This window comes from Fusarium poae, chromosome 3 (assembly GCF_019609905.1).
Source record: "Fusarium poae strain DAOMC 252244 chromosome 3, whole genome shotgun sequence".
NCBI classification, from domain to species: Eukaryota; Fungi; Ascomycota; class Sordariomycetes; order Hypocreales; family Nectriaceae; genus Fusarium; species Fusarium poae.
The window spans coordinates 1848217-1873144 of NC_058401.1; the positions used below are offsets into that span (position 1 = coordinate 1848217).

General features: G+C 49.0%; 12 protein-coding genes across 12 annotated transcripts; 5 read left to right on the top strand and 7 right to left on the bottom strand.

Annotated features, from left to right (window-relative positions):
* Nucleotides 1–120: 120 nt before the first annotated feature.
* FPOAC1_008024 (uncharacterized protein) lies at nucleotides 121–1128 on the bottom strand (the record flags this gene model as incomplete). The annotated part of the gene is made up of 1 exon (XM_044852470.1): nucleotides 121–1128. One exon carries the CDS (start codon nucleotides 1126–1128, stop codon nucleotides 121–123), a length of 1008 nt encoding a protein of 335 aa, XP_044705140.1.
* Nucleotides 1129–1733: 605 nt separating this feature from the next.
* FPOAC1_008025 (uncharacterized protein) lies at nucleotides 1734–5486 on the top strand (the record flags this gene model as incomplete). Its single annotated transcript, XM_044852471.1, has 6 exons — nucleotides 1734–1821; nucleotides 1875–2000; nucleotides 2053–2115; nucleotides 2166–2752; nucleotides 2804–4486; nucleotides 4539–5486. The coding sequence occupies 6 exons, from the start codon at nucleotides 1734–1736 to the stop codon at nucleotides 5484–5486; spliced, it is 3495 nt and encodes a 1164-aa protein (XP_044705141.1).
* Nucleotides 5487–5802: 316 nt separating this feature from the next.
* FPOAC1_008026 (uncharacterized protein) lies at nucleotides 5803–6591 on the bottom strand (the record flags this gene model as incomplete). Its single annotated transcript, XM_044852472.1, has 3 exons — nucleotides 5803–6141; nucleotides 6194–6477; nucleotides 6549–6591. The coding sequence occupies 3 exons, from the start codon at nucleotides 6589–6591 to the stop codon at nucleotides 5803–5805; spliced, it is 666 nt and encodes a 221-aa protein (XP_044705142.1).
* Nucleotides 6592–6968: 377 nt separating this feature from the next.
* FPOAC1_008027 (uncharacterized protein) lies at nucleotides 6969–7903 on the top strand (the record flags this gene model as incomplete). The annotated part of the gene is made up of 4 exons (XM_044852473.1): nucleotides 6969–7015; nucleotides 7073–7467; nucleotides 7514–7675; nucleotides 7725–7903. 4 exons carry the CDS (start codon nucleotides 6969–6971, stop codon nucleotides 7901–7903), a joined length of 783 nt encoding a protein of 260 aa, XP_044705143.1.
* Nucleotides 7904–8000: 97 nt separating this feature from the next.
* On the bottom strand, nucleotides 8001–8796 carry FPOAC1_008028 (uncharacterized protein; the record flags this gene model as incomplete). Its single annotated transcript, XM_044852474.1, has 5 exons — nucleotides 8001–8223; nucleotides 8272–8422; nucleotides 8476–8572; nucleotides 8629–8727; nucleotides 8785–8796. The coding sequence occupies 5 exons, from the start codon at nucleotides 8794–8796 to the stop codon at nucleotides 8001–8003; spliced, it is 582 nt and encodes a 193-aa protein (XP_044705144.1).
* A 740-nt stretch (nucleotides 8797–9536) lies between these two features.
* FPOAC1_008029 (uncharacterized protein) lies at nucleotides 9537–11379 on the top strand (the record flags this gene model as incomplete). Its single annotated transcript, XM_044852475.1, has 2 exons — nucleotides 9537–10519; nucleotides 10566–11379. The coding sequence occupies 2 exons, from the start codon at nucleotides 9537–9539 to the stop codon at nucleotides 11377–11379; spliced, it is 1797 nt and encodes a 598-aa protein (XP_044705145.1).
* A 1053-nt stretch (nucleotides 11380–12432) lies between these two features.
* Nucleotides 12433–13692, bottom strand: FPOAC1_008030 (uncharacterized protein; the record flags this gene model as incomplete). The annotated part of the gene is made up of 2 exons (XM_044852476.1): nucleotides 12433–13626; nucleotides 13687–13692. 2 exons carry the CDS (start codon nucleotides 13690–13692, stop codon nucleotides 12433–12435), a joined length of 1200 nt encoding a protein of 399 aa, XP_044705146.1.
* A 770-nt stretch (nucleotides 13693–14462) lies between these two features.
* 60S_1 (60s acidic ribosomal protein P2) lies at nucleotides 14463–14848 on the top strand (the record flags this gene model as incomplete). The annotated part of the gene is made up of 2 exons (XM_044852477.1): nucleotides 14463–14621; nucleotides 14678–14848. The coding sequence occupies 2 exons, from the start codon at nucleotides 14463–14465 to the stop codon at nucleotides 14846–14848; spliced, it is 330 nt and encodes a 109-aa protein (XP_044705147.1).
* A 1179-nt stretch (nucleotides 14849–16027) lies between these two features.
* On the bottom strand, nucleotides 16028–17375 carry FPOAC1_008032 (uncharacterized protein; the record flags this gene model as incomplete). Its single annotated transcript, XM_044852478.1, has 5 exons — nucleotides 16028–16172; nucleotides 16226–16767; nucleotides 16820–16924; nucleotides 16984–17175; nucleotides 17229–17375. The coding sequence occupies 5 exons, from the start codon at nucleotides 17373–17375 to the stop codon at nucleotides 16028–16030; spliced, it is 1131 nt and encodes a 376-aa protein (XP_044705148.1).
* Nucleotides 17376–19953: 2578 nt separating this feature from the next.
* On the bottom strand, nucleotides 19954–21821 carry FPOAC1_008033 (uncharacterized protein; the record flags this gene model as incomplete). The annotated part of the gene is made up of 2 exons (XM_044852479.1): nucleotides 19954–21500; nucleotides 21575–21821. The coding sequence occupies 2 exons, from the start codon at nucleotides 21819–21821 to the stop codon at nucleotides 19954–19956; spliced, it is 1794 nt and encodes a 597-aa protein (XP_044705149.1).
* A 358-nt stretch (nucleotides 21822–22179) lies between these two features.
* On the top strand, nucleotides 22180–23668 carry FPOAC1_008034 (uncharacterized protein; the record flags this gene model as incomplete). The annotated part of the gene is made up of 2 exons (XM_044852480.1): nucleotides 22180–23343; nucleotides 23393–23668. 2 exons carry the CDS (start codon nucleotides 22180–22182, stop codon nucleotides 23666–23668), a joined length of 1440 nt encoding a protein of 479 aa, XP_044705150.1.
* Nucleotides 23669–23893: 225 nt separating this feature from the next.
* Nucleotides 23894–24316, bottom strand: FPOAC1_008035 (uncharacterized protein; the record flags this gene model as incomplete). The annotated part of the gene is made up of 2 exons (XM_044852481.1): nucleotides 23894–24128; nucleotides 24189–24316. The coding sequence occupies 2 exons, from the start codon at nucleotides 24314–24316 to the stop codon at nucleotides 23894–23896; spliced, it is 363 nt and encodes a 120-aa protein (XP_044705151.1).
* Nucleotides 24317–24928: the final 612 nt, after the last annotated feature.

Here is a 24928-nt window from a genome sequence, read left to right on the forward strand (position 1 = left end):
TTATCGTAGATATCTATTTAATTTACAAAAATGACGGGACACGACTGTTGTTTCGCTCTTTTACATCGTGCCACCGCCCTACCATGAGGTCAAATCATGGTCACTATTCATGCCCTCTGATCAACCCATGCGCTCAGCCTCTTCTAGAAGCTTGTCAACGCTGAACCTTCCATCACCAGCTGCGAACCAGTTCAGTAGCTTCTTTCTCTCCTCAGCCCTTTCCTTGCGCTCGCCACTCAACTCAGTGGTTTCGCTTTCCCATCCGCCGTAGAATCGTTGAAGAGACATGAGAAGCCACTTGGCGTTCTCTGGCGTAACACCTCTGTCAGGAAGGACATTGCCCTGCATGAGAACAAGACCTCGGTCATCGGCGAGATCCAAGTGGTGTGTAATAGTGGTATGAGGTTGCGCAAATTCGCCTCGGTTCTTGTACTCGGCGAGTTGAGTGAAGAGAACGGTGCTCGTCTTGGACCGGGCGTCAAAGGTCCATTGCAAGAAGTGAATCTCGGCGCCTTGATCAGGATGCGGCACGGGAAGGACGAATTGGGGGGAATTTCGTGCAGCATCCTCCATGACCTTGTATGTAGACGTTGGGATGACGGCGCAGAGGTTCTGCTCAGACGAAGCATGTCGTAGACGCCAGATAGCTGTAAGCTCCTTCTCTGGAAGCTCCCGCACCTTGGGAAGATCAATGATGTCATTTAGTGTCTTGATAGCTGGCTTATCCGCGCCGGTTGGTGGAGGCTGGGGAGGTGATTTGGGAGCATCACGAGGATCTTTGTTGGGTTGGTCCTGACCAGGAGGAGTGTCTGCGTTGGGCTGAACAACTGGAGTTTCGGGTGCTTGAGGAATGGTTCCAACTGGAATCTCGACAGCACCTTTGCGGCGTTCGGCATGGATCTTATCAGCGTAAGCGGCCTTGAGCTGGTCGATGCTCTCGAGACCTTCTTGTTGAGCCTTTTGGCTGAGCTTTTCTCGGTACTTCTCTACGACAGCCTGTGAAGGCTGGGTTGTTGCGAGGAAGCGAATATCGTGAACCTGGGCCCATCGTCGCTGGTTGACAGCTCGAGTAGCTCGTGATGGAGTGGCCATAAGCCGGCGAAGGGCTGGAATTCGTAGTGAAGCCATAGTGAGAGGTCAATTGAGTAGATAGAATCACTCTGTGACGTGTCGATTTGGCTCTGTTGATTGTATTATGAGGTCGATGAAGGAGAAAGATTCGATGCCTTTTAGCAAGGACAAGGACAAGGGTCAGCCACTAAAATTCCCGGGGACTGTCGTCATGTTATTGACCTATTTGGTGGGGCCGCGCTGTTAACGGAATGACGGGGGCATCTCCGACCCTGGAGTCTGGCCGGCTTCGGAGTTCTGATATATCAGTGTATGATGACAAAGAGGACTGCAGCAATTGGACCAATCTTATGAGACTACCTACTATTTACTATCTAAAAACTGGATGCACAAATCTATCAAATCTGTGTTGGAATTCTTAAACCGTCACAACTCCCTGGCTCTTCTATCTCAAGCAACAAATACCTAAACTACCCCGCCAAAGACACCGCTTTTGGTGGGCATTGAGTTTCTGCCGCTTGCGCTTCATCGCATCGCATCGCAAACTCGAGGGGCAAAAGTTACCGGCTTCCCCATTCAAGTCGTCAAGTATCAAACTATTTTTGGACTTGATAGGGTCTCTTATACGATTAGAGGCTTGGAAATCCCTGGCAGTGCGCATCATGGCCGACTTTAGGCAATGGGCTCTAGAATTTGTTCTTGCCGATAATGAGGGGCAACAAACAGCGATAGCTCAAAAGGCTGCCAAAGGTATCTTATAAATGAAAGCTTCATGATTTTGAGAATTCAACTAACTCATATAGAAATTCAGACTGCACCTGCCAATACCAATCCATTGGCAAGATGGGTCGAGGCCGTGCAACCATGGATGCCAGGAGGTGGCAATGAGGCCGAAAACGAGACACCAGACTGGACTGCCAGAGCCAAAGGTAAGCCCGGCCTGTATCGTGATCCGGGAACCTCCTTTTCTAACTATGATAGCTCTCGAATTCTTGTCTCGGACGTTGGACTTTGTGGCTCAGGATGTCCTAAAACCTAGTCAAGGTAAGTCAACTCCCGTGGCACAACTCAACTTGCGCCTAATATGAGTATAGTAAAACTACTAGTTAGCTTCTTTGGAGCCATGTTTGAGGTTGATCACAAAGCTGGTATCATGCCTTCAGCAACCGCTCTGTCCAGGATAGTGGTTATGAAGTCTTTTCAACGTCACATGGGACACGACATCATTCAGAAAATCTGTTCCCTGAAGGACGACTTCCCACGACAAGTATCCAAGACTCGACTTGAAATTTACGAACTCATAAGACTGCTCATGACGACTCCCGGAGTGGCCAATGATTTGCAAAACACACATGGCTCCTCTGCTGGTTTCATGCTCGACTTGGTACAGCTTTGTCGAAATGAGCGAGACCCTGAATGTTTGATGGTCTGGTTTGACATTCTTAGATTATTCATGTCAGAATACACAGTCTCACAAGACGTCTTGGAGGAGGTTTATGGAGTGTTCAAACCATACTACCCGATTTCGCTCCCCAGAGCATCCCAGGTTGCAATCACCCCTGAAGAGCTGAAGCTACAGCTAAGAAAATGTTTCTCGGCAACCCGCCTGTTGGCCGATAAGATCTTCCCTTTTCTACTGGGCAAGCTTGACCAGGGCGATGCTGTTACTGTCAATGTCAAGGTGAGTAAACACGTAATTTCTTCTTGAGAAAGCAGAAGCTCACAACTTTAGATCGATATCCTGAAAACCTTGCAAGCATGCTTGGACGAGTACAGCTATCCCCAGAAGTCAATTGCTCCTTATGCCAGCCAGATTTGGGGCAGCCTGAAGTATGAGGTTCGAAATGGTGAGATTGAAGATACTATCTGGGGTACACTAGAGGTCTTGAAGTCCCTTACTCAAAGACTCACCGGTGATGACCTTCGCGACCATACGCTTTCTGTTACTCGAGACTGCGTCCCAGATCTAGCAACAACCATGTACGCTGCGTCCTCTGGTCGGCTCATGATCAGTATCTTGAGTTCCAAACCAAGCGCATTCGTATTGATGGTAGCTCCTTTTCTCACGCATATTAAAGAGAACCTACGACACCCCAAGGCACCTGTCCATAGCCAGGACCTCCACAAAGTCCTGCACGTTATACTAGAAACACGACTGCTCCTCACAGACTCCAACATGACCGCTGAGGAGCGAGAGGATTTCGCAGCCATCGACGGGTTCTTCAAGTCTCTATACAATGAAGTATACAGAAGTGCAGTCGGACTCGGCTCCACACAAGATGCCTCTTATGACGATTTGAAACTTGCGACCCAGGCAGTTCAAGGCGCTGGAGCTCTTGTATGCCAACGGCCTGCTAAATCTTCAGACCCGTCAATTAGCGGTGCAAGCGCCACTTCTGAGCGACTATTGCCCGATGAGACATGCTCAGAAATTTGCGAATCTCTCTTTGCGATTCTGAAGAGATCAGGACCAGAATATCCTCGATCAGCGGGAGGCGACGAACTCATTAATGATACAGTCAAGGCGCTTCAGCGAGCAATTCGCTTATTCCCTCGCGGATTCAATGGTATTGTGGATGAAAGCATGACCATCATTCGCACTGCTAGACAAAACGCTGGAACAGCTGAGGTGGTTGAGACAGTGACGACCCTTGGTGGTCTCATTGCCTTTGTAGGATCTTCAGAACTGCCTTCAACACCCCGAGACGGATTCGATCACTTTGTCTACTCTGTTAGTGTGCTCCTATCAGAGCTCTTTGATGCGTTCCAGTCAAAGTCAGATCCTCAGATCTGGTGCGCTTTGGTCGCCATCGTCCAATCAATCATTCGTCATTTCAACGATGCCTGCTTAACAAGCAACCCTGACAAGGACCTCCCAATTGGAGGCGAGGCCTTGCAGACTATTGGCTCCATATACACCAGCCTGGGCCAGCTTGGTGAAGGCAAGTCGGCTGAGTCTTCTACAGAATACTATAGCCGGGTTTCCCAGACGGCATCCGTCGCAGAGGTCAGGAATGAATTCTTGTTGGTCACTCTGTTTATCGCAAGGCAGCTCTACCGACAGGCAACTAAGGTCATCGAAACTCACCCTCAGACAGGAAAACAAGCCCTGAGTTTGAGTGACGATTTCGCCAGCGCCGATCAAGTCGCTGGACATCAGTATCTTCATCTTGTCTCTACTCTAGCAGGATTCATCATCCATGAGCTCAGTGAAGCCCAGCAAACATCTCTCCAGGCTGAGAATTGCGCAATTACTCTCTTCCGAGACGATTCTATTACAATCCCCCAGAAACAACCCGAGGAGCAGCAAGTACTAGAGAACGGTTCATCTTGGACCTGGTTGGCAGCAGAAGCACCGAATGTCCTATCCCTTGGTGTACTGCAAGCCTTGCAACCGTCGGCTGTAGCTCGCCTAGTATGTTCAGCCACATTGTATTCGGTATACCTCATCGCTAACATGATTATAGTTTGACAATGGGGTCGCTCAGGAGTTGATACTGAGCGGATTTGCTGCGGACACAAACTTCAGCAGACCAGTAACACTTTCGATTCTGACTATCCTAGCAAACAAATACAAGATAGAGAGTTTGCCAAGCCTCGTATCAGCTCTTGAACAACGCGCCTCGACTCTGCTCACAACGTCGGCGTCCGCAGATGAAAACCCCCATCTGGAACAGATCACTTCTGTATATGCTCTTGTGGCAGGAATGGTGCGAAGATACAGTGGCAAAGAAGCCAAGACACTACTTGACGTCGTGAAAAACTCACCTAAAGACTCTCAATACGGTGCTGAGCTTGCTCGCCGACTTGAAATGATTGTGGCTCCTCAACAAACACTGACGAAGGAGAATTACGCAATAGTTAAGCCTCTCTGGACACAAAAAGTCTTCTTCCAGCTAGTCAACCCTATACTACAAGTTGCTACTGGAAAGGATGCCGATATCCAGGACCAACAAGTTAAAGCCAGCTATAGCACTGCTGTTTTGCTCATGGTGAAGCACATGAGCTTCGCTATCTACGAAGCTGACGCGGACAGCATTCTCAGGATCTCTATTGCTGTTGCACAAAGCAGTGGTGTTGGCCCTGAAACTAAGGCTGCTCTCGACGTGATTAAGAACATTCTCGCAGAAGCACCTGAAAAGGGCAAAGGACATATCCGAAGCATCATAAAGATTTGCAGCAGCGTGTTCTCGCACACACCCAAGTCCGCAACAGAGAATGTTGACACAGGAGGTGCATGCGGCAAGCTTGCGCTAGAGATCGTGGGAAGTCTACCACGTACTTACGACTCGCAGCATCTGACACCACATGCGCCTCAAGTACAACGGCAATTGACTTTGGTCTGTGGACACCGAGTACGAGAAGTGAGGAAGACAGCACGATTGGCTAGAGCGGCCTGGGCAGACCTCAAGTAAGACAATTTGGAGGTTTCTAAACAGGAGATTTAACTTGGGATATTGTCAGACTTCTACCTTTGGCGAAGCATAAATAGTCGGAAAAGGCATATAACATAAAGCTTTGAACAAAACTGCACAGCTCAGCGTGACAGACTTGATCAGGTTGAATTGAAGCCCAAGTCACCAATTCTCTAACATAATGCTGGTGATAGCTTGTCAACGTATGATATCAACGTATGATTTCCTATGAACGCCGTGATGAACATAGCACTTCCCACTACCTGGTCTACGCCTTGTTTGATTTGTTTTCCTGGACCTTGCGCCGCCCTGTTCTCTAAGCATTGCGTCGCTTTGCCTTCTTACCTGCTGCATCAGCGGTCTCAGGTTCAGCACCAGTCGCGTTAGCGGCCAGGATGGCATCGAGGACATCAGGGCTAGCGTCCAAAAGTTCCTTAGAAACAGTAACGCGCTTGGGATCTCTCTTTCCTATCACAGGCACGGCATTGGCAAGCATTGCTTGGAAGGGAATGGCAACAAACTGGCCAGTCTGGTCGAACCACTCGCTGAAAGGCTTAGAAACCTTGTACACATTGGACTTGGAGTTCTTGTCGGTGACGGTAATGGCGAGGTTGTAGATTGGGACGTTCTTCTTGGTAGAGCTGGCAATAGAGATCTGAGACAGATGTTAGAGGCATGTATACCAGGATCCAGCAGTTTTGCCATACCTTCTCTCCGGAGGGCGAGGTTCCTTCATAAATAGTGTCCTTCTCCTTGAACATGATCCATAGCGTCATGACAGTGTTGATCAGAGTGTAGAGCACGACAGCAGCAGCTGTGTAGTGTTTCGTAGTCTCATGGCCTAGCTTGTAATCCCAAGCGAAACAAGCGGCTGCGATACCGAATGCACTGAAGCCGAGAGCGAGTCGAACATCAGTCAGCGTATGCGACTGTTCGAATTTGAGAGAGTTGAGGTAGTTGGGAATAGCATCGTTGGACGTGTTCTTGAGGTCTGCATCACGAAGAGCCACCGTGTCAGAAGCTCGTTTCGTATAAGAAGAGATCAATGCATTGAGAACTTACCCGCCAAGTTGTAAACTGGAACTTTTTCGGCGGCGTTCGCCATGATGAATTAGACCCGAGGTTGGGAAGTTCGATTAGTATGGTTTGTTGCCAAAAAAGCTGCCGCTGTATATACGATATATCGAAGTTCACTGTCATAGGGAAATCTATCATGGGGCTGAAGCATCCATATGGATAGCTGTCCCTTCCTTAGAAGAGCTAACCTAGAAACACAGCAGGCATTTAGTGGAGAGTGTGGCTGCTCCGGGGTCGTTAGTGTACCGCCACCAATGGAGAGCTCCGCCAATATGTGGCGCCGGCTGCCTTGAATCGTGGCTATTTGGAGACGTTGAACCTCACATCTCCAACAGCTTCATTGCAACGCGACATCAGCTTCGCTATTCTCATATACTCAATCGCACATTTTGTAATATCGACAAAATGGCGCAAGTTCCGGTTCAGACCCTTCATAGGGATCCTCAGTTATTGTACGCCAGCGCCCGATCGATCCGTCGTCAACCCAGTTCACTGACTTGAGCTCATAGCTACTGGATCCTCATCCCAATTACCATCGTCATGGTCCTTACTGGTGTCCTACGTCACTATGTATCCGTTCTTATGGCGACCGCGCCTAAAAAGCAGGATGAGAAGGCCATGCGAGAGCAACGTTCTCTTGCCCGCGGTGTAGCTCTTCGTTCCAACCACCATGTCCTGTCTCAGAAGGCTTTCGAATCCCGACGTGATATCCTTACAACCAACTACGACGCGGGAACTTATCTGAAGGAACCCGATCGCAAGGGACAACCTCCTGCCAACCCTCTCTCCGACCCTGGCGCTATGGATGGCATGATGGGCATGATGAAGAACAATATGGCCATGATTATTCCCAACACCCTCATCATGAGCTGGATCAATGCCTTCTTTAGTGGATATGTTATCAGTAAGTCAATTGTTAGGCTGAATTTGGATTGGACTAACAATATTAGTGAAATTGCCTTTCCCAATTACCATCAAGTTCAAGAGCATGCTCCAAGCCGGTGTTCAGACCCGAGAGATGGATCCCCGATGGATGTCAAGCATCAGCTGGTACTTCCTCTGTATTTTTGGTCTCCAGTTTGTTTACGTCTTCCTTCTCGGCAGCGATAATGGTAAGTGTCTACGTCCGAGCCGGTATCGTCAATGTCTAACACAACGTAGCTGCCAGCCAAGTTGCCCAGCAAATGCAGGCTCAGCAGATGCCCAACCCTATGATGGGTGGACCTGGCCAGGACCCTCACAAGCAATTCGTCGCTGAGATCGAGAATTTGAACGTTGTTGAGCATTACTCTGTTTTGGACAACGTTGAGGAGCGTCTATTGGCGGGTATCAAATCGTAGATTCATAGAACGAGCAAACGTATATACGCCAAATACAATGCGGTGACATATCTTTCCGGGCCTTTCTCCTTCGCAGCTCCTAGTACATTCCTTGTCATTATGCTCCATCCCACCAGAGACAGACACCAAGTCCTTCAGCAGCCATGCTGGCCTTGATGCGATACGGTGTTTTTAAAGGGGAATCCTCTGCTTGAGTTGGTCCTGCGGGAGCCTGATCGTGCCATTCCTCGTCGATAACCTGGAAGCGAACCATTTCATGGTTATCGTAGAATAGGCGATCCTCCTCGAGATTCCAAATCCAGAGTTGTTCACTGTGGTTGCTACACTACGTCAGCCTTTATTTTTGTGGTGAATAATAGATGACTTACTACTCGGCGCCCTCGGGCAACTCCTCAAAAGGCACAAAAATATCGTCGAAAAAGTCTGTTCGCAAGTTGATTCCTGCAGGCGTAGAACTTCGTATTCTGCCGATCATAACTTCACCCTTGAAAGGGCGGAACACGACCATCCGGAATTCAGCTGTGAAAGTATGTCTTAGCCTTGTTTTGGGGATAGAACGGCCTGCAACAAACCATTGACGTTGACTAAACCAGTGCCGTGGCCGATGAGACCTTCTGACGCCCACTGCAAATCATACAAGCAGATGCAGAGACCAATCTTCTGGATTACCTATTTTCTTCAGTTTAATATTAATTCATATAGAAATACTTTCATGGGAATCTCACTTTATTAGAGTATTTGGCATTGATGTTGTCTTCAATCGCATCAATACTTCGCTTGGAAAAGTCTTCCGGCGCAATTTGCACCAAGTCGGCGATCTTGGTCTATATAGCCTGTGAGTCTTGATTCTGTACAAGATCTTTGGTGGGGAAACAACTTACCAAGATGAACATTTTGATTCAGGACACTAGTCGGTTTAGACCACTGTGATCTTAGTATAGGAGAATAAACTTAAAGAGACAACAGAAAGACGGAACAAGACTCGAGAGAACAAGTCACAATCAGTAAGACCACAACGAATCACCAGTCTCTTCAGTCGCGAACTGTTTCTCAACATCTAAGAACGGGTGCGGCAGAAAATAATGCCATGGACGCTAGGTTATTTCTAGTTGAGAGAAAGGCAACTCTGAGTCACCGCCTTCTAGATACGTACTAGCGCTTTGACCACTAGGTATGGTGTGCAGGGAAGTTCGTCACAGGCTGAAGCCGCAGAGCAAGCTCCTTCCGTCTTTTATTATTCTGTTTTGACCATTGTCGTACCTTCCATTCTTTTTTTTTTTTGGTGAAAGCAGCAACGTCAACAGGTAACTGCCGTCTATTCGATCCTTTCCAATTACCCGAGGGTTTCAAGATTTCTACTCACTCTACCACAACTGAAGACTGCTTTTCTTTCGAGATCAAATCCTTTTCTCTGGCTGCAGCATCACCCAAGCTTTATTAGACGACTCCCAAAACCCAATCTGACTTTTCATATTACGACCGTCGAATATTCACGAAACTATTCATCAATCGGACAACCGGCGATCATCTTTGACTATAGCAGTAACTCGATATTCGAATTCTCCGATTGTTGAACCCAACCTTGCCTTGAGGATCTCCCACCTGCGATCGTCTACACTCGATATTTTTCACCATGTCGGGCTACGGTTACGGTCCTCCACCTCCACCTCCTCCGGCTTCTTCTGGTGGCCCTGTAAGCTACGGTCCCCAAGCTCCATCTTACCCCCAAAACGGTCAGGGTCGAGGAGGGCATCACGCTCGAGGACGCGGCGGCCATTATAGCGGTGGACGCGGAGACTACCACGGCTCGCCTCAGGCTCGTTACGAATACGGCAGCCAGCCCCAGCCATACCCTTCTCATCATAATCCTGCTCCGTACGGTGCCTCGCACCATCCTGCTTATCCCCCTCAACCTCAATGGGGCCCAGAGCATGGTCATCCTCCTCATGGACATGCACAAGGCCCCATGCCTTCTAGTAACTATCACTCCAACTACGCCGCCCAACCATACCCTCCTTCTCAATATCCACAGCAGCCTCCTTATGGCGCACCACAAGCCTACCCCTACCAAGGGCCGCCCCCTTCTAACCAACCCCAGTGGAATGCTGGACAGCCTCCTGGAGGCCATTATGGTGGAGGAAGATCGCGTGGAGGCTACAATGATCGTAATGGACCAAAGCCCCCATTAGTTGGCCATGTACGCCCTGGTTACGAGCATGAAGCCATGCCACCAGCCAACGGTTATGCTCAACCATACCCCCATGATCCCCGAGCAGTCCATTACCCTCCCCCTCAATATCCAGCGTATCCTGGCCCTCCTCCGCCTCCTGCCCACCAGCAGGACGGCTATTATGGCCACACAAACCGCCGAGGTCGGGGTGGTTTCCGAGATGGAAACACTCGTGGCCGAGGGGGCCATCATGGCAACGACAAGTCGCGTCATCAAAAGCATGGGCATAACGATTCCAACCACAAGTCTGAAACCCCTATCTTGGGAAAGAAGAAGAAGCGCAAGACCAACACTTTGGGCTTGACTCCTGGCATGGATTCAGAATCCGAAGATGATGAAGGGGAAGAGAAGGTGCTGACCGATTTGATAGGACAGGAAACACTCAAGTAAGTGCACCTTTTTTCATCGCTGGTATTTTACTAACGACTACAGTGTCAAAGATGTTGCCGCGTTCTTGGCGGATAGGAAAAAGCACTTCCCTACAAAAGCCCGAGTAGAAGCTAAAAAGACTGCCGAGCTGGCACACACTGGCGAAGACAAGGCTTCCTCGCTAGAAAAACAGGCCGACAAGCTCAGGCGACAGCTGCGTAAAGTTGAATCGTCTATTAAGCGAAAGCGTGAACAAGGCGACGAAGGTGACGAGATGCGAGACCCGTCTGAGGAGTCTTCAGATGACGAGCCAGAAGTTATGTCTACTCGTTCCCATGTGGCTCCTCCGCCCCCACCGCCGGCCAAGAAAGCCGACGTCTCCAAGCATTGCAAATATTATTCAACTGGTGGAACATGCGGCAAGAAGGGCAAGTGCCGCTTCGTCCATGACCCCGAGGCTCGAGAAGCGGCTATGAAGGACCGCGAGGCTAATAATGGGCGCCTCACTATTCAACAACGACTGATCCTCAACGACAAGGATCAAGAGGATCTTACTGTCCTTCAATCAATTCAGTACCTCCGCAAAAAGGGCTTGATGCAGCCTGAAGATCCCGAGGCGAAACAAGAGGCGAAGTCCGCCAAGCCTGATCTACCGGCGCACCCGCCCGCTCCAAGTCTGCTTCCTGCCGCATCAGCTTCGTTACCTCCTCTTCCTGTCAAACGAGAGCCTAACTTGCCTCGTCATAACCCACCTCCATCTAACGTTCCTGGCGCCAACAGTAACAGCACTCAGGGAGTCAAGCCCTATCAAGGATGGACTATGAGGCCTTACGGGAGCACTAACGGAAAGTCGACTAAGGGTGACGATCTGCCTTAATTGCCAGACTTTTGCGACGTTCTTTTGATGTCATGTACTGTCTCTTGGCGGTCCGCGGGCTGGTTTCTTCTCTATCAAACGGATAGTTGTCCTAGATTGATATCTCATTTTCCTACAAGTCTGTATGATTACCACAGCGACTTTGAGTCGAGCTTTTTGTGTTTTTCATCACCCTCGGACAAATCCCCCTTCGTAAGATTGGTGTCAAGAGTATGGTGTACACGCCGGTGGGCTTTGGTTGGTGTGCTTCAGGGAGCATTGCTTTTGGATTCCACTGGCGAAGGCGTTGAAATGATCAAGCATAGAAGGCGTCTAAGTTTTAGACGTTAGAATGGGAAAAATTGCATCTTATGTCTGTGTTGTGCACTCTCTAAAATTGTTTATTTGTATATGCAAAACAAGTTGTTACAGTGACCGACCGCAAAGTTGCGGTTTTGTATTCCCTTGCACTAGATAGGTATGTAGTTTACAATAGATCTGTAGTCGCGTCACGTCAGAAAGCTGAAACTGCAGTGTATGTAGTATGAAAATATGCCGTAGCAACTCGTAGGATTCTAAAATTACTTGCAGACAACGATATCATTCTGAAGCGTTGCCCGCGTGTATCCATGTTTATCTACAGTTATCGACTTGACCAAAGAGAAAAGATCCAGCAGACTTTTTTTGGCAGTCCTAATCGCCAACCACAACCAAACCATGCATGCAACCAAAACAAAGAAAAGGGGGAGAGGGAAGATGAGAACTCCGTCGCTAATGTAGCCCCAAACAAAAACCCAAGGACAGGCAGTCAAAGCAAAGAGCAAGAAAAAGATGCGAATGGGAAGGTGAAACAAAAAGTCGAGTTCATAAAACACCTGTTGCCAACTAACTCCTCGTCCGTTGCTCACGCATGTGAAAAAGTTGTTTGAGTAAAAGGTAGATGACGTTGATGTTTTGAAGCATCTGAATAGGGATAAGAGGTTATGACATGTCCGGCGTTCTATGCACCGGCGACAGTAACCAAAATCGTCAAGGTTGGACATTACCAACCAGGCAGGGTAGTTGATACGTTCATTAGCGTCGATTGGCACGAAGTTGGTCAAAAGCACGCTTTCGTGCCTCCTTGTCAGCCTTGAGTTTTCTCTCGAGACGTTCCTCTTCAATATCTTCACGTCGAGCAATCAACTCTGCTCGTCGCTCTTCGCCATCGATATCATCCAAGCCTGCCTCCATGTCTGAAGACGCATCGGACGCATAATCATATCGTGGGCCACCTTCGTCATCTTCATCATCATAGTCAATAAAGTCATCCATGTCTTCATCATAATCATCCTCGAAGCGTGACTTTGAATGTGAGGGACGAGGAGCTCGTGGCGCACTGAGTAATGCTCCACCACGAGGTGTCTCCTTTTTGGAGGGATTACCACCTGGTCGGGGTCTGGCTGTACCAGTGTAGCCAGTCGTGGCCACAGCTGCCTTCTTGACCTTTTTGGGTTCTTCTTGTGGTGCAGCTCTACCTCCAGGGCCCTTGGCACCAGCCACCCTGCCTCGCTCTGGTTTGGCTGGAGGTATCGGTCTGCCACGCGAGTCTCTTCCAGCTGCGGACAGAGGCGTTCCATTCCGTTGACCTGGTTTCGCTGTGCCGGCATAGCCAGTAGAGGCGGAGGCAGGGGCAGGGGCAGAAGCAGTGCCTGGACGTTGCTTCATGTTTTTGGCGGCCCGAGGGTCAGCCTTTGCAGCTGGCTCATCCCTGACCTTCTTCAAGTTTCCACCCTCAACCTTCTTGTGCTGAATCTTGCCAACCTGACCCATCGCCTGTTGAGCCTTCTTAGCTCGAGCAAGGATCTCAGCATAGGAACCTTTCTTTGGCGGAGCACCACGAGCCGCAGGGGGTGCACTTGACGGTCCGGGGGACGGTCTGCTGGGGGCAGCAGGCTTAGATACTCGATTGTTTCCATTCATGGGTTTGGAGGACAAGACGTTAGGTTTAGTAGCACCATTCGTTGGATTTAAAGGTCGTTGCAATGGGGTCGATCTGTCGGAGGGCCTTGATGGGAGGCTTGGCCTTGAGGATGTAGTGGGAGATTGTGTTGTTCGTGGTGCCACGGTACTAGACAATGTCGTGACTCGAGGCGCCTTCGAGATACTCGATCGGGGATCATCGTCTGCTTTCCTTTTGGGTAACGTGTTCGCTCGAGGTAGGCTCGGTGTAGTGGATGGGGCTGACCCTTCGTCACCGCCACCGATCTGGGCGAGGAGATCTCCAATCTGAACGATGGTCAATATTTTCCTGATATTGCAAAGTCTGGCTTCCGGTCAGTTACTCACAGGCATCGTGTCGGGTATGAGTCGAAGAGTATAATTTGTAGGACGACGATAGGCTTCAGAGCCAGAGAGGAGCAAGTAGCCTCGGTCGTGGATTGTGAGTCATTGAGCGGCCGTCAAGGTTTGCTCGCTGTTGGTCTGTCGTCAGGCACTTTGACGTCTTCCAAACACTCAATTTAAGACTTTCTGGTGAAGTGAGGCGCGGAGTCGGTACAAGGTCTGTTTTTGGTCGTAATCGCTCGAAATTTTGGTCTGAAATGCCTGAGAAACAGGCGATCACGAAAGAAAGGAAGAGAAAAGCATGCAGTTAGTGAAGAGTAAAGAATCAGTCAACAGCCAACTTTATGGGCGAGACCATGGAATCAGGGAAAGCGCCACAAACTGAACGCGGTGTTGGTCACGTGTATCAAGATGTGGCGGTGCACAGTCCGGTATTCGCATTAACATTTATCCGATACAGAAGGTAAGCCCAAGAGTCACGTGAAGGTATTCCCACTCTTCGCCTAGTGCCCACAAAGATATCAATTCGGTCGTTGGATCGCGAACTTTTCTACTTTTTGTCATACCGAACAACCTTCACCACCGAACTCGAAGTTTCAGTCTCCGCCCAACTTGCGGTTAAATTGATTGATTTCTCTTGTTCTCGTCGACTCTAAACGTGAGTACATAAACCCTGGCTACCCACCCTGCTTCCGGTCCTTTTCGATCGTCCCTATAAAGCACCAATCGCACAACAAGAACTTGGACCTAACAACTCCCGATCAGAAACCACATTCAAAATGAAGCACCTCGCAGCTTACCTTCTTCTCGGCCTTGGAGGCAACACCTCCCCCTCTGCCGCTGACATCAAGGCCGTCCTTGAGTCCGTCGGTATCGAGGCTGACTCTGATCGTCTCGACACCCTGATCTCCGAGCTTGAGGGCAAGGATATTCAGCAGGTACGTTTTGCAATATATTTTGTAGTCCCACACACGATGCTAACAAATACTCATAGCTCATCGCTGAGGGTTCCGAGAAGCTTGCTTCCGTTCCTTCTGGTGGTGCCGGTGCCGCCGCTGGTGGTGCTGCCGCTGCTGGTGGTGCCGCCGAGGAGGCCAAGGAGGAGGAGAAGGAAGAGGAGAAGGAGGAGTCCGACGAGGATATGGGCTTCGGTCTCTTCGACTAAGCGATCTCTACCCAGAGATTTGCAAAGTAACGATACCTCACGAATTTCGAAGATGCTACGCACGGGTTGTTCACCAGTTCTTACATGTTTTATGCGTGGATGGATTGGCCGCTCATGGCTGGATTGGGTCTCTCTAAGGATGGGATAACATACGGTTATGGAAATTAAAAAAGGCGGTTCGGCTCTTCGACTATCTTGTTCTACCTGTGAATGTGTTGTGCTCGCCTTGACTCCCTTTGCTATAAAACCTCTGGGTGGCAGAACTGTAGTGGCTTGGTCACTATCGTGAGGGGTCAGGCCGATTGACTACTGTACAACGATTTAGGGTTTTGCAGCAGCTTCCCACATAAAAAGGTTTGGGGTGTGACTATTCGGTCTGACAGAGTTACCCTAGGTCTGCATGCAATACGCAGGTATGATGGCCATGCGGTCTCATTGAATTGCGGCTGTACTCTGGTCTGTTGTCCTGTGTTTGCGAAAATATGCTGATCATTGACAGCGGCATTAGCTTTGATCTACCACTGTGAATTTGAGTTTGAAACGAAGAGAGCTGATCATTGTTGTTTCATAATGGTTGATCTCAGCTGTAAGTCTGAAGGCGCCTTGTTCATCTGATGATCTTATTCAGCTGGACCTTGCAGGCATTATCTGCACAAACCCTTGCTAATGCCGAACATCGTTTGTTTGAGATGCGACGAGGCTCATGATATCCATACTGTTTAATGTGCATTATACATCATGTCGAGTGGCGGCCTCTTTCATCAGTCGTTCAACTCGCATGTCCAGTAGTGTTGCACATGTGAATAGTGACACATATATCATCAAAACCTTTACGGTGTTCTTGCATGTAAATAATAAATTGTTCAACCTGGGCCGAAACCCTTGATCTTGACAGGCAAAAGCCTGACAGGTTCCCCCAAAGTCGCTAATAAGATTAAATAAATCCTCTGATATCGTGAAGCAAGTACATGTGAGTTTTCGTAAAAACACAAAACGTATTTGATAGGTATACAAAAATGCCTGCCTTATAGAACTCCAGTGTAACATGACACACCCATTGAACGCCTATGTATATAAGTAAACTGCAACCACCCGTAATATGTGCAACCTGCCACGTTGGCATTTTTCTTTCCGTGCATGCAAATCGTTACTGCTTAGAACGGAGACCAATGGAAAATTTTAATGCTGGTGGTTGAAGTTATTGTTGTTATTGTTGTTGTTATAGCCTGGGTCGGGAGAGCCAGGGAGTTCAACGGGGGCGACCTCCTGAGGCTTGGGAGAAGGGACAGGAGAAGCGGCCATGGGAGGAGGCGCATAGTGATCGCTATTAATAAGTTAGGAGATGCAAATCGTATTGAGAAACAGTATAAAACTTACTGGTACTGGTATTGTTGGCCGTCGTGGTACATCATTGGGCTTCCATCTGGGTTCATCATGCCAGGGTGAGTACCGTAGGGGAGCGATTGATGAGGGCTCATAGGAGGGCTCTGAGCCTGGCTGTAGGGAGTCGAAACAAGACCAGGGCTCTTCTGGCCACCCCAAGGATCAGCGACGCTCTGGTGAGGCGAGTAGACGGGGTTTTCGACGACGGGAGGGCCAGGAGGGATGGCACTGCTGCGGAAGCTCTTGCGGTAGGCCTTGTCGAATCCACCTCGTCGTCCGCAAAGGTAAAGAAGAGCACCAGCAAGAAGTAGAACGGCAGCACCACCAACAGCGATACCAGCAATAGCTCCGGTTGAAAGTGACTTCTTTCCACCTCCACTTCCACTGTCACTGTTGTCGGAATCCTCGTCGTCCTTTCCTGGGGTTGCGGTAGAGGAAGGGTCACCGTGCTCCTTTGGCCACTCGTCACCGGGTCGCAGTTGATAGTCAACATCCTTCGCGTTGTCGAGAAGACCCTTCAATGTTTCGTTCTTGGACTGTCGTGCTGTTAGTGATGAGATGATCATGATGGAGCGAGACGAAACTTACAGGGTTGACAATACCCATCATGTGGTAGTTTACACATGATCCAGGAGCACCACAGTAGAAGACGAAAGGGTCAGTATCGTTGACGCGAACTCGGAATCGAGGAGCCTATTCATGTGGTCAGTATTGGTCTTGAATGCGATTCTTGTACGGCTCGCTCAACTTACATCGTCGGTAATAGCCTGGACCTTTTGAGTTCCGCTCGAGAATCCCTTGCGGTTGTAGCCGATATACTCGTAGGGAATGCATGGGTTATCGTAGTCTCCTCGGATGACCCAATGGTCAGTGGGGTAGAATCGCCATTCGATGATATCGCCAACATCAGCCTCGACCTCAGAAGGTGTGAACTTGTGACCAGACTATCTCATATCAGCATCAATGTTTATATGGCATATCTTACTGTTCAACTTACAGCTCCGACATTGATAGTATGGGTCTTCTCGGCAGCGGTAGAAGTTCCTGAAGCAGTTTCCTCGGCCGTTGCTGTAGGATCTTCTGTAGACTGAGCCCAAACTGTAGCGAGAGCCGCCACGAGGGCTATTAATGACTTGGACACCATTATGAGTAGCTGGCTAACACTGAATGAGAAACAGCTTGTGGAAGAAGCAAGCAAATTCAATCCAGGTTTGAATATGCAGCAATGAGGTGAACGAGAAGTGAAAGAGGAGAAACAAGCGGAGAGGACGAAGCTGAGTAACGAGGTCCCACGTCTTTTTTACTTTCCATACTTGAACGGAGGAACCGTACATAAAGGAAGGGACTAGACAAAGGATGGACTGGATGTGGGTCATAGACGACAGCCTCAAGGATCCATGCTCGCAGGATGAGAGAGGCCATGGGCTATGGCTGGCTGGGTACTGACCACCCCTTGGCTTTGGGGGCTGAGCGAGTTGCTTTTTTGTGTTCAGGCTTTGGCTCGGTTCAGCACACCATCAATGGATGCACTTGCATGTACTGAAATGGTTACGACAGTATGAACAAAGGAGCCAAGCATTTCTAAGCCCGCTCATCTTTTGAAGACCCCAGGACCAAGCTCAGCCTTGTTGGTGATGGCAGCACATGCTAAATCAAGTCGTGTTTCATGTGAAGCATTGATATGTTGTTCTGTGCCATATCTTTGTTGTTTAGCACAAGGTCTGGCTGGATATACATAGAGTTGAGTACTATGCTTAAGTCTAGACCAGATCACCAAACTTTACTCACCACCACTACCACAACCACAAGTTGCAGCACAGCACAGCAGAGTAGAACGAATGTACAGATCAGACAATCTCCACTGTCAGCTTATTAGCCAAGTCAAGTCGAGCTTCAACAAGACAAACATGGTACATGCTCGTGCTAACACAGCACAGTAAGCGCTACTCAAGCATACTACAGGGATCTTACCATACAACCAGTCAGCATCAGCCCCAAGTATCCATAATAAGCTGGCAATTTGAGGGTTGCATCCTTCGGTCTGTAGCAACGGACGCTAGTGAACTGAAGTCCCGTAAATCCAACCTCACCTCTTCTTCCCTTCACCTCTCAATACTATCAGCCCCGTAATGAAGGCTGAGTATCCGTAGAAAAGACTCGCTCGGAGCTGTTGGCCCGTTTTGGGCTACCCAACACACCTTTTTTTAACAACGAAAATCTTCCTCAGCCTTATACGCCACAGCCGAGCCCGCGTCTAATAGTCCAGGAACAACACAAACAAAGACAGAGATGCTGCAGCTCCCCTTTATCGACTGACACGTTTCATGATCCTTTTTCCTTGGACAGGTTTGTCTTGAGAAGACTTGGGACGAAACTCGAGGCTCGGCAATTTAATGATAGGATTGGTAAATAAGAAAGACACGCTCAGGCCGAATCGTCTACTGCAGCATGTCAGATCATTTAATGCAGGGCAGGGATCATTTGCTGGGAGAGGAGACAACCTGACAACACAACCAGCGGGACAACCCTCGGCCTAGAAATTTGCCCATCCCCCCTCCAACTTGACCACTCGTATCTTCGCTTTCTGCACTTTTTCACTCGTCAAGCGGCGAATATCTTGTCGCAATCGGGAAGGCCCCAAGACTGAGCACCTTTGGAGTTGTGAGGGGCCGGAACCACTCCGCGATAGATAGTTGTGTTGCAGTATGTGGTAGTGTGGGTATGCAGTCAATACCGAATACAATCGGATCCTCAGTACATAGCAAACGATACTTTGTAGATCAGGCCCAAGATCGTCAATCTTGTTCTGTAGTTTCGGCCCCCACGAGCTCTCCAGCCTAGCAGCAAAGTATCTTCGCCTCTCCAGTAATGTAGGCAGAAAATACCGCCCTGCCACGTATTGAAACACTTTTTTTTCGATTTCATCAGTAACGTATGTTTGTAAGCCGAAAGACTGGGTATACCTTGCCGCGACACGATTCGGTCCTGGTTCTGTTTGGTCCTACGGCCGAGTCAGAGGCTTGTCAGCTCGTCTAGAATAAGACATCGAAACTCCAGACCGGGAAACTCAGCCTCCACAATAGATCTGGTTTCCGATAAATGGATCTGCAATTTTCTCATCCAGACTCTCGGAACGGGTAAAACGAGAAACAAATCCGCCAACCCACCATTCCTATCGAGTGTGTTTGAGAGCACCTTGTAATACTCGACACAGAAGCCCCCTGTATACTCACAGGACAGGAAAGTAAGCATCCCGGTTAACTCATTATGGCAAAGACTGCACCTCAGCCCGTTTCTGTCATCATGTCAGAGAAGAGAACGCGGCTAGCACAAGCCTCTTCATAACGAGAAAGAAGAGGTTGTATCTCAAGGCCAAGGCACGTCCTCTTGTGCTGTGGGCATGACCCTACTTCAGTTGCCATCCCTGGTCCTTCGTGTCAGAAGCTTTTTTAACATCTCAGATTTTGTGCTGCACGGTACGATACTAGTTCCTGCAGACTGGATAAGCACGAACTTTTGCCGGCGACAGCCACATCACTTCTCAACCCATGGCAGTATAGAGAAGCGGGTTCGCCTGATGGTAGTATACCTGCGATAAGCCGTGGGCTTTATCCAGCAACTTCGAGTCACAGATTCAGTTTTCTCATTCCGATTGCATAGAAGAGGATCGATATAGAAATCAAAAAGAACATTGCATTATTATCGAAAAGAAAAATCTACCTCTATAAGGTCTTGTTCTTTTTACCTGAACTCCTGGATGAGCCTCCAGGTAGTAGATCGCTCTCCTGAAGAAGCTTGAAGAAGCACCACAGGTAGCAGATGATGAACCCAGCAGCACCGATGCCGACATTTGCCACGACCCAGAGGTCAGGCTTGTCAACAGGAGGCGGCGCAAAGGCATCGAGGGCGTGCCACGCACCCATGGCCAGATAGAATGCCCAGTGCAGCAGCGCAGTACCCCATTGGACCCAGACAGCCTGGCCCTCTTGAAAGTAAGCGCTGAGGGATGTTGGTGGAAGTCCGAGCAGGTAAGACCAGAGAAGGCTCAGAACTGCATACGGAATCTTCAGATCAACTCGCTTGAGCAAAGGAAACATAGTCCAGACTCCCAAAAGGTTAGCAAATCCCACCCAGGCCCGAGTATCCTTGTTCAAGCCCTGCTTTCCAGCCAGGAGCAAAGTCATAGGCATTAATGGTAGTAGGACACTCTTCTCGTGAACCTGGTAGCTGAACAAAAAGAATCCCCAGGCCGTAGCAGCAAAAGCCAAGGGCAGGGTTGTCTTTCGGGGTCGCAAGAACAGGATGACGTTAGGTGGGATGATCGAAGCAAGTGTAGCACCGAGAGCCACCTTTTGAAGAAGAGGTGTCGGCCACTGTCGAAGCTTGATGACAACATTGGCAGCGCACCAAAAGTTAGCAACTTTATCTTCGAACAAGCCACGAGCAAACGGGAAGACACGGTGGACCAGCTGGACCATCTGTTCCACGTACGGCCAGTAAAAGGCATCAGTGTCAAGAATATCGACAAGCTGAGGGAGCAAAGGAAGAGAAGGAGAATCTTTGGAGCCTCCATGTGCGTCAATGCCCTGTGTTTTGTCGTAGAAAGTGCCAATGATTAGAGGTAAGATGAGAATGGCGAAGGAGATAGCTGTGACAAGCGCAATGCCGAAGAGCCTCGTAAGATCGATTCGAGGGAAAACACATCGTCCGAGGAGGTAGGAGAAGACGCTGAAAGCGTAGTACAGGGCCATTTGCTTAAATCCTAGTGCGCCAACGAAGAAGACGGCAGCCCACTTGTATCGCTCAGCCAGCATACTTGACATACTCGCCATGACGAATCCGAGCATGACGGTGTTGTACTGGAAGTGGACATGGTCGATAAGAATCGTGGCGGGCTGCATCAGGATCGCGACGAGTGCGAGCCATGCAGTCCAGTTGGTAACCCCCTGAAGTCTGCTGTATCGTCGCACAAAGACAATCGCGGCCGGAATGTAGATCAAGTACTCCGACACAATGACAGTTGCCCTCATGAAGATCTTGAGATCGGGGTCCTGGTTTCCTCGCGAGGTGAAGAGGGCGAACCAAGAAGGGTCGATGTAGGATCCAAGCTTGCCCAGAACCCAGCTGTGGTAGGCAGTGAGAGGAGGATAGTCGAGACCCCACCACTGAAGATCGTGGAAATACCATTGCGAGATGGGAAGTTGCGTCGTGACTTCCATCCAGTGTCGCTGAGCTTCGTAGTCGCCAAACATGGGAGGTTTGCGGAAACCTAGGGAAAAAAACCCATATTAGCGAAAGGTGTCATGATGGGCAAATACCCCAGATAGAAGTGTTGATCCTTACCAGAATATCCCCACAAGCCAGCAGCCCATCTAAAGAGGCCGACAACCATGAGGATCACGGGTAGAACCTCCCATTGCGACAGCGAAGTACGCGCAGGCCAAAGAAAGGCCGCAAGAGGAAACGCAGGCGCCCTTACTAGGGCTTCTGAACGAGGGGCCCTCTCTTTGATATCGGTACCACTGCCATTGCCTGGTTTCTTGGGAGTCCTGCGACGGGCCTTGTGCGGTGACGGTGAAGGGCCAGCCATTGTCGCCTCGGGATTTGTTGTAGCGACAATATTAAAGCTCTTCGCTGCTGATTGATGAATGAGGAGAGAGCGTGGAGCTTCGTAGCTCTAAGTCTAGATGCAATGCAAGCAAGCGACCCCGGAAATTTTAGTGGAGATTCTAATTCAACATCGGCCGAAAAGGAGCTTCCGATCCCGACGTCACTTTTACAGTGTGTAAACTATGTCAATTAACACAGTATGGTGATGCCATCAGGCGGCTGGGAAATGGGAGCCGAGAGCTTGGCAAGCCGTTGCGTCACAAACTCTTATGTCTTTTCCACTTTCTGACCGATTTTTGATATAAGAAGCCACAGAGTGAAAGCAATCGCCTTTCAAAATGCCGTTTCCTTTCATTCTCCCGACAACTTCCTCTTTCTCCTTCTCATCCAGCTTCAGCTCCGATACCCACCCTTCACTGCCCCTCAACGCGAGCACGTATCGCGGGGTAGTTCGCGATGCCTTGAAGAAGCACAAGAGACTCCCCCCAAGCTCTCAAATCTCGAATCTGAACACTGTAGTTTCAAGTGTTAATGGCTATCTTCCCTATCTGCTAGTAGTGGACGAAGGTCTAAGCAACAGAGGCACGGTAATTGTCACTCTCAAGACTCCTCCAGTCATTGAATGGAGACCAACTTTGTCGGGCGAAGTCGTCCCAGGACGCGAGAGGGCCAGAATCAAGATCTCGTCTCTGGAACATGAAATTGCGTTTGTGGTCTCAACATTAGGCTTCTCGCACGTTCTAGCATCTCGGTCCGCCTTACAACCTCTGTACTCTACCAGAAGCGAATTCCTTGGGGCCCAGGAGCGAACCAATGCAATCCAGACAGCAACAAAATCTCTACTTGAAGCTGCTTCAGTATATGACTATCTTGCAAACCGAGGAGAGCATGCCACAGTCAGCCCGCCATGTCCTGATGTTTCTCAAGGCACAGCTCGAGCCTTATCTTCTCTAGCCCTAGCTGAAGCCACATTACTTGCTGTCCTCAAAGACGACCCATACCCGGCAATAGTTGCACAAGAACGTAACAAAAGCGATAAAGAGTGGATGTTCAAGGCCCCTGAAATCCCAAAGGTTCGCGCCCATCTATATGCTCGACTCTGCTTAGCGGCCTCGGAACATGCAGCGAAAGCATCATCTTTATGCAGCACAGCTGGAACCGGATCGCTTAAAATCAACGGCGCTCTTCTAAAATACATAGAAGACCTCCGTCGAACATGTCGAGCTCGGGCCTGCCGTTTCTTCGGAATTGATGCTGAGCTGGGTGGTCAAGTTGCGGATGGTATTGGATGGGTCCGTGCTGGTCTATCGGAACTAGGTGTTGAGCCCAAGGATCACAGTAAGAAGGGTCTCAGCTTCAGCAAGTTCAAGAAAGATATTTCAGAAAAGCGTGAAGATCGGCGAGTGGATAAAGAGGCCGCATGGGGGAGTGATGCAGGCAAGTTGGAGGAAATAAGAGTACTGGAGATGCTTGATGTCAAGTGGAACAAAGTCAATGATACCGTAAGCTACCCTGGTCGTCTTAACAAAACACACACTAACATGATTGCAGATGAACACGCAAATTGTCCCTCCCATCAATACCCTTCTCAGCAAGATGCCATCAGGGCGGGAGATTCACACGATAAAACCTTTTGAAGTCCCTTCACTTGATAGAGACGTGTTGGAAGGCATGCGTGCACCGCCAGAGGACGATGATGCGTATGTCGATGACTTGAGTTCAGATGATGATATCAAGGGTGAGGCTTCGGCACCAGTTGGTGCGTTCCCTGGGACTGTACACGACTATTCACGGAGTCCAAGCACGCCAGGCAATGCATACTATTAGCTATGGTAGCAGGCCAGGGAACTTGAGAGTCACAATAGCGTATATATAGAACCAAATTACGGCCGAGTGACAGTCCTGTGCCTCTATACATACATGCATTATCAACAACTCCCGCCCCCTCGTAAAAATAAACAAACTTCATTATCGCCATCATTTCTGCCACAGAATCATTATCCACGACCAAAGAGTTTCAACTCTTCGTTCAACAAAGAGCCGAAAGAACATTTAATCAACCAGTCGTGGGGTAGGGACAACAGTCGTGAAATCCCCGTCTCCGGTGATAATCGGAAGAGTGATAGTTGGGTCAGGGGTGATAATCGAAATAGTAATAGTTGGATCGGGAGTAATAACTGGAAGGGTGATTGTGGGATCAGGAGTGATAGGAGGGATGATTGGCGTATAAGTATATGTACAGGGTGGTGGTGTGGGAGACTCCTCGGGTTTGCAAATATCCCAGCATCTGATCATAATTAACATCGATATAATTCAAGTAGAAAGTCAGCTGGCGGTCGATGCTCACCCTCCCCATGGTTGACCACAGTCATTGACGCCATCCTGGCAAATTGTTGCACACGGAGGATCAGAACTAACAGGAGCCGCGATAACCAACCCGGCGAAGGTGATGGTAGTGATGGCCTTGAAGAGCATGATTATCGATGGATGAAGTTTGATGTTATTTAGTGTTTTGGATGATTTGATGAACTGTTGGTCTCTTGGGAGGAGGGTTTGTCTTTATATCTGTAACGAGAGCGACACTCATGCCACTTTAACTTGCAATGAAATTAAGAAGGAGAGTGAAAGCAAGGACCATTCGGTAACCGCATTGACCTGTGATCGACTACCAAGACTCAATGGTGAGGAAAACTGTCGATATACGAGGCACGCACATTCCCCAGCTCGAGATGCATCCAATAAGCTCCTGTCAAACATAGAAGTTGCGAGACACATGGCGATCGTGCAACGTCACGGGTCATTCTGAAGGCAGGAGTAAATCATCAGTAATACGGTAGATACCTGCCTCTCACAAAATTAGGTAGACCTGCTAAATGTTGTTGAAAAAGGATCTAAACATCATGTGTCAGGTCTTAAGGATGGACACTATAAACGTCATAAGCATACCCACGACAGCAGGTTCTTTGATGTCGGGTGGTCGATCATTATTGAGCTATCGTATGAAATTTTGAACAAAACTACCTTTGTAACAGTAGACTAAAGCTAGCGGGTAACATAAACATTAACACGAAGAGTAAAATAAACTTA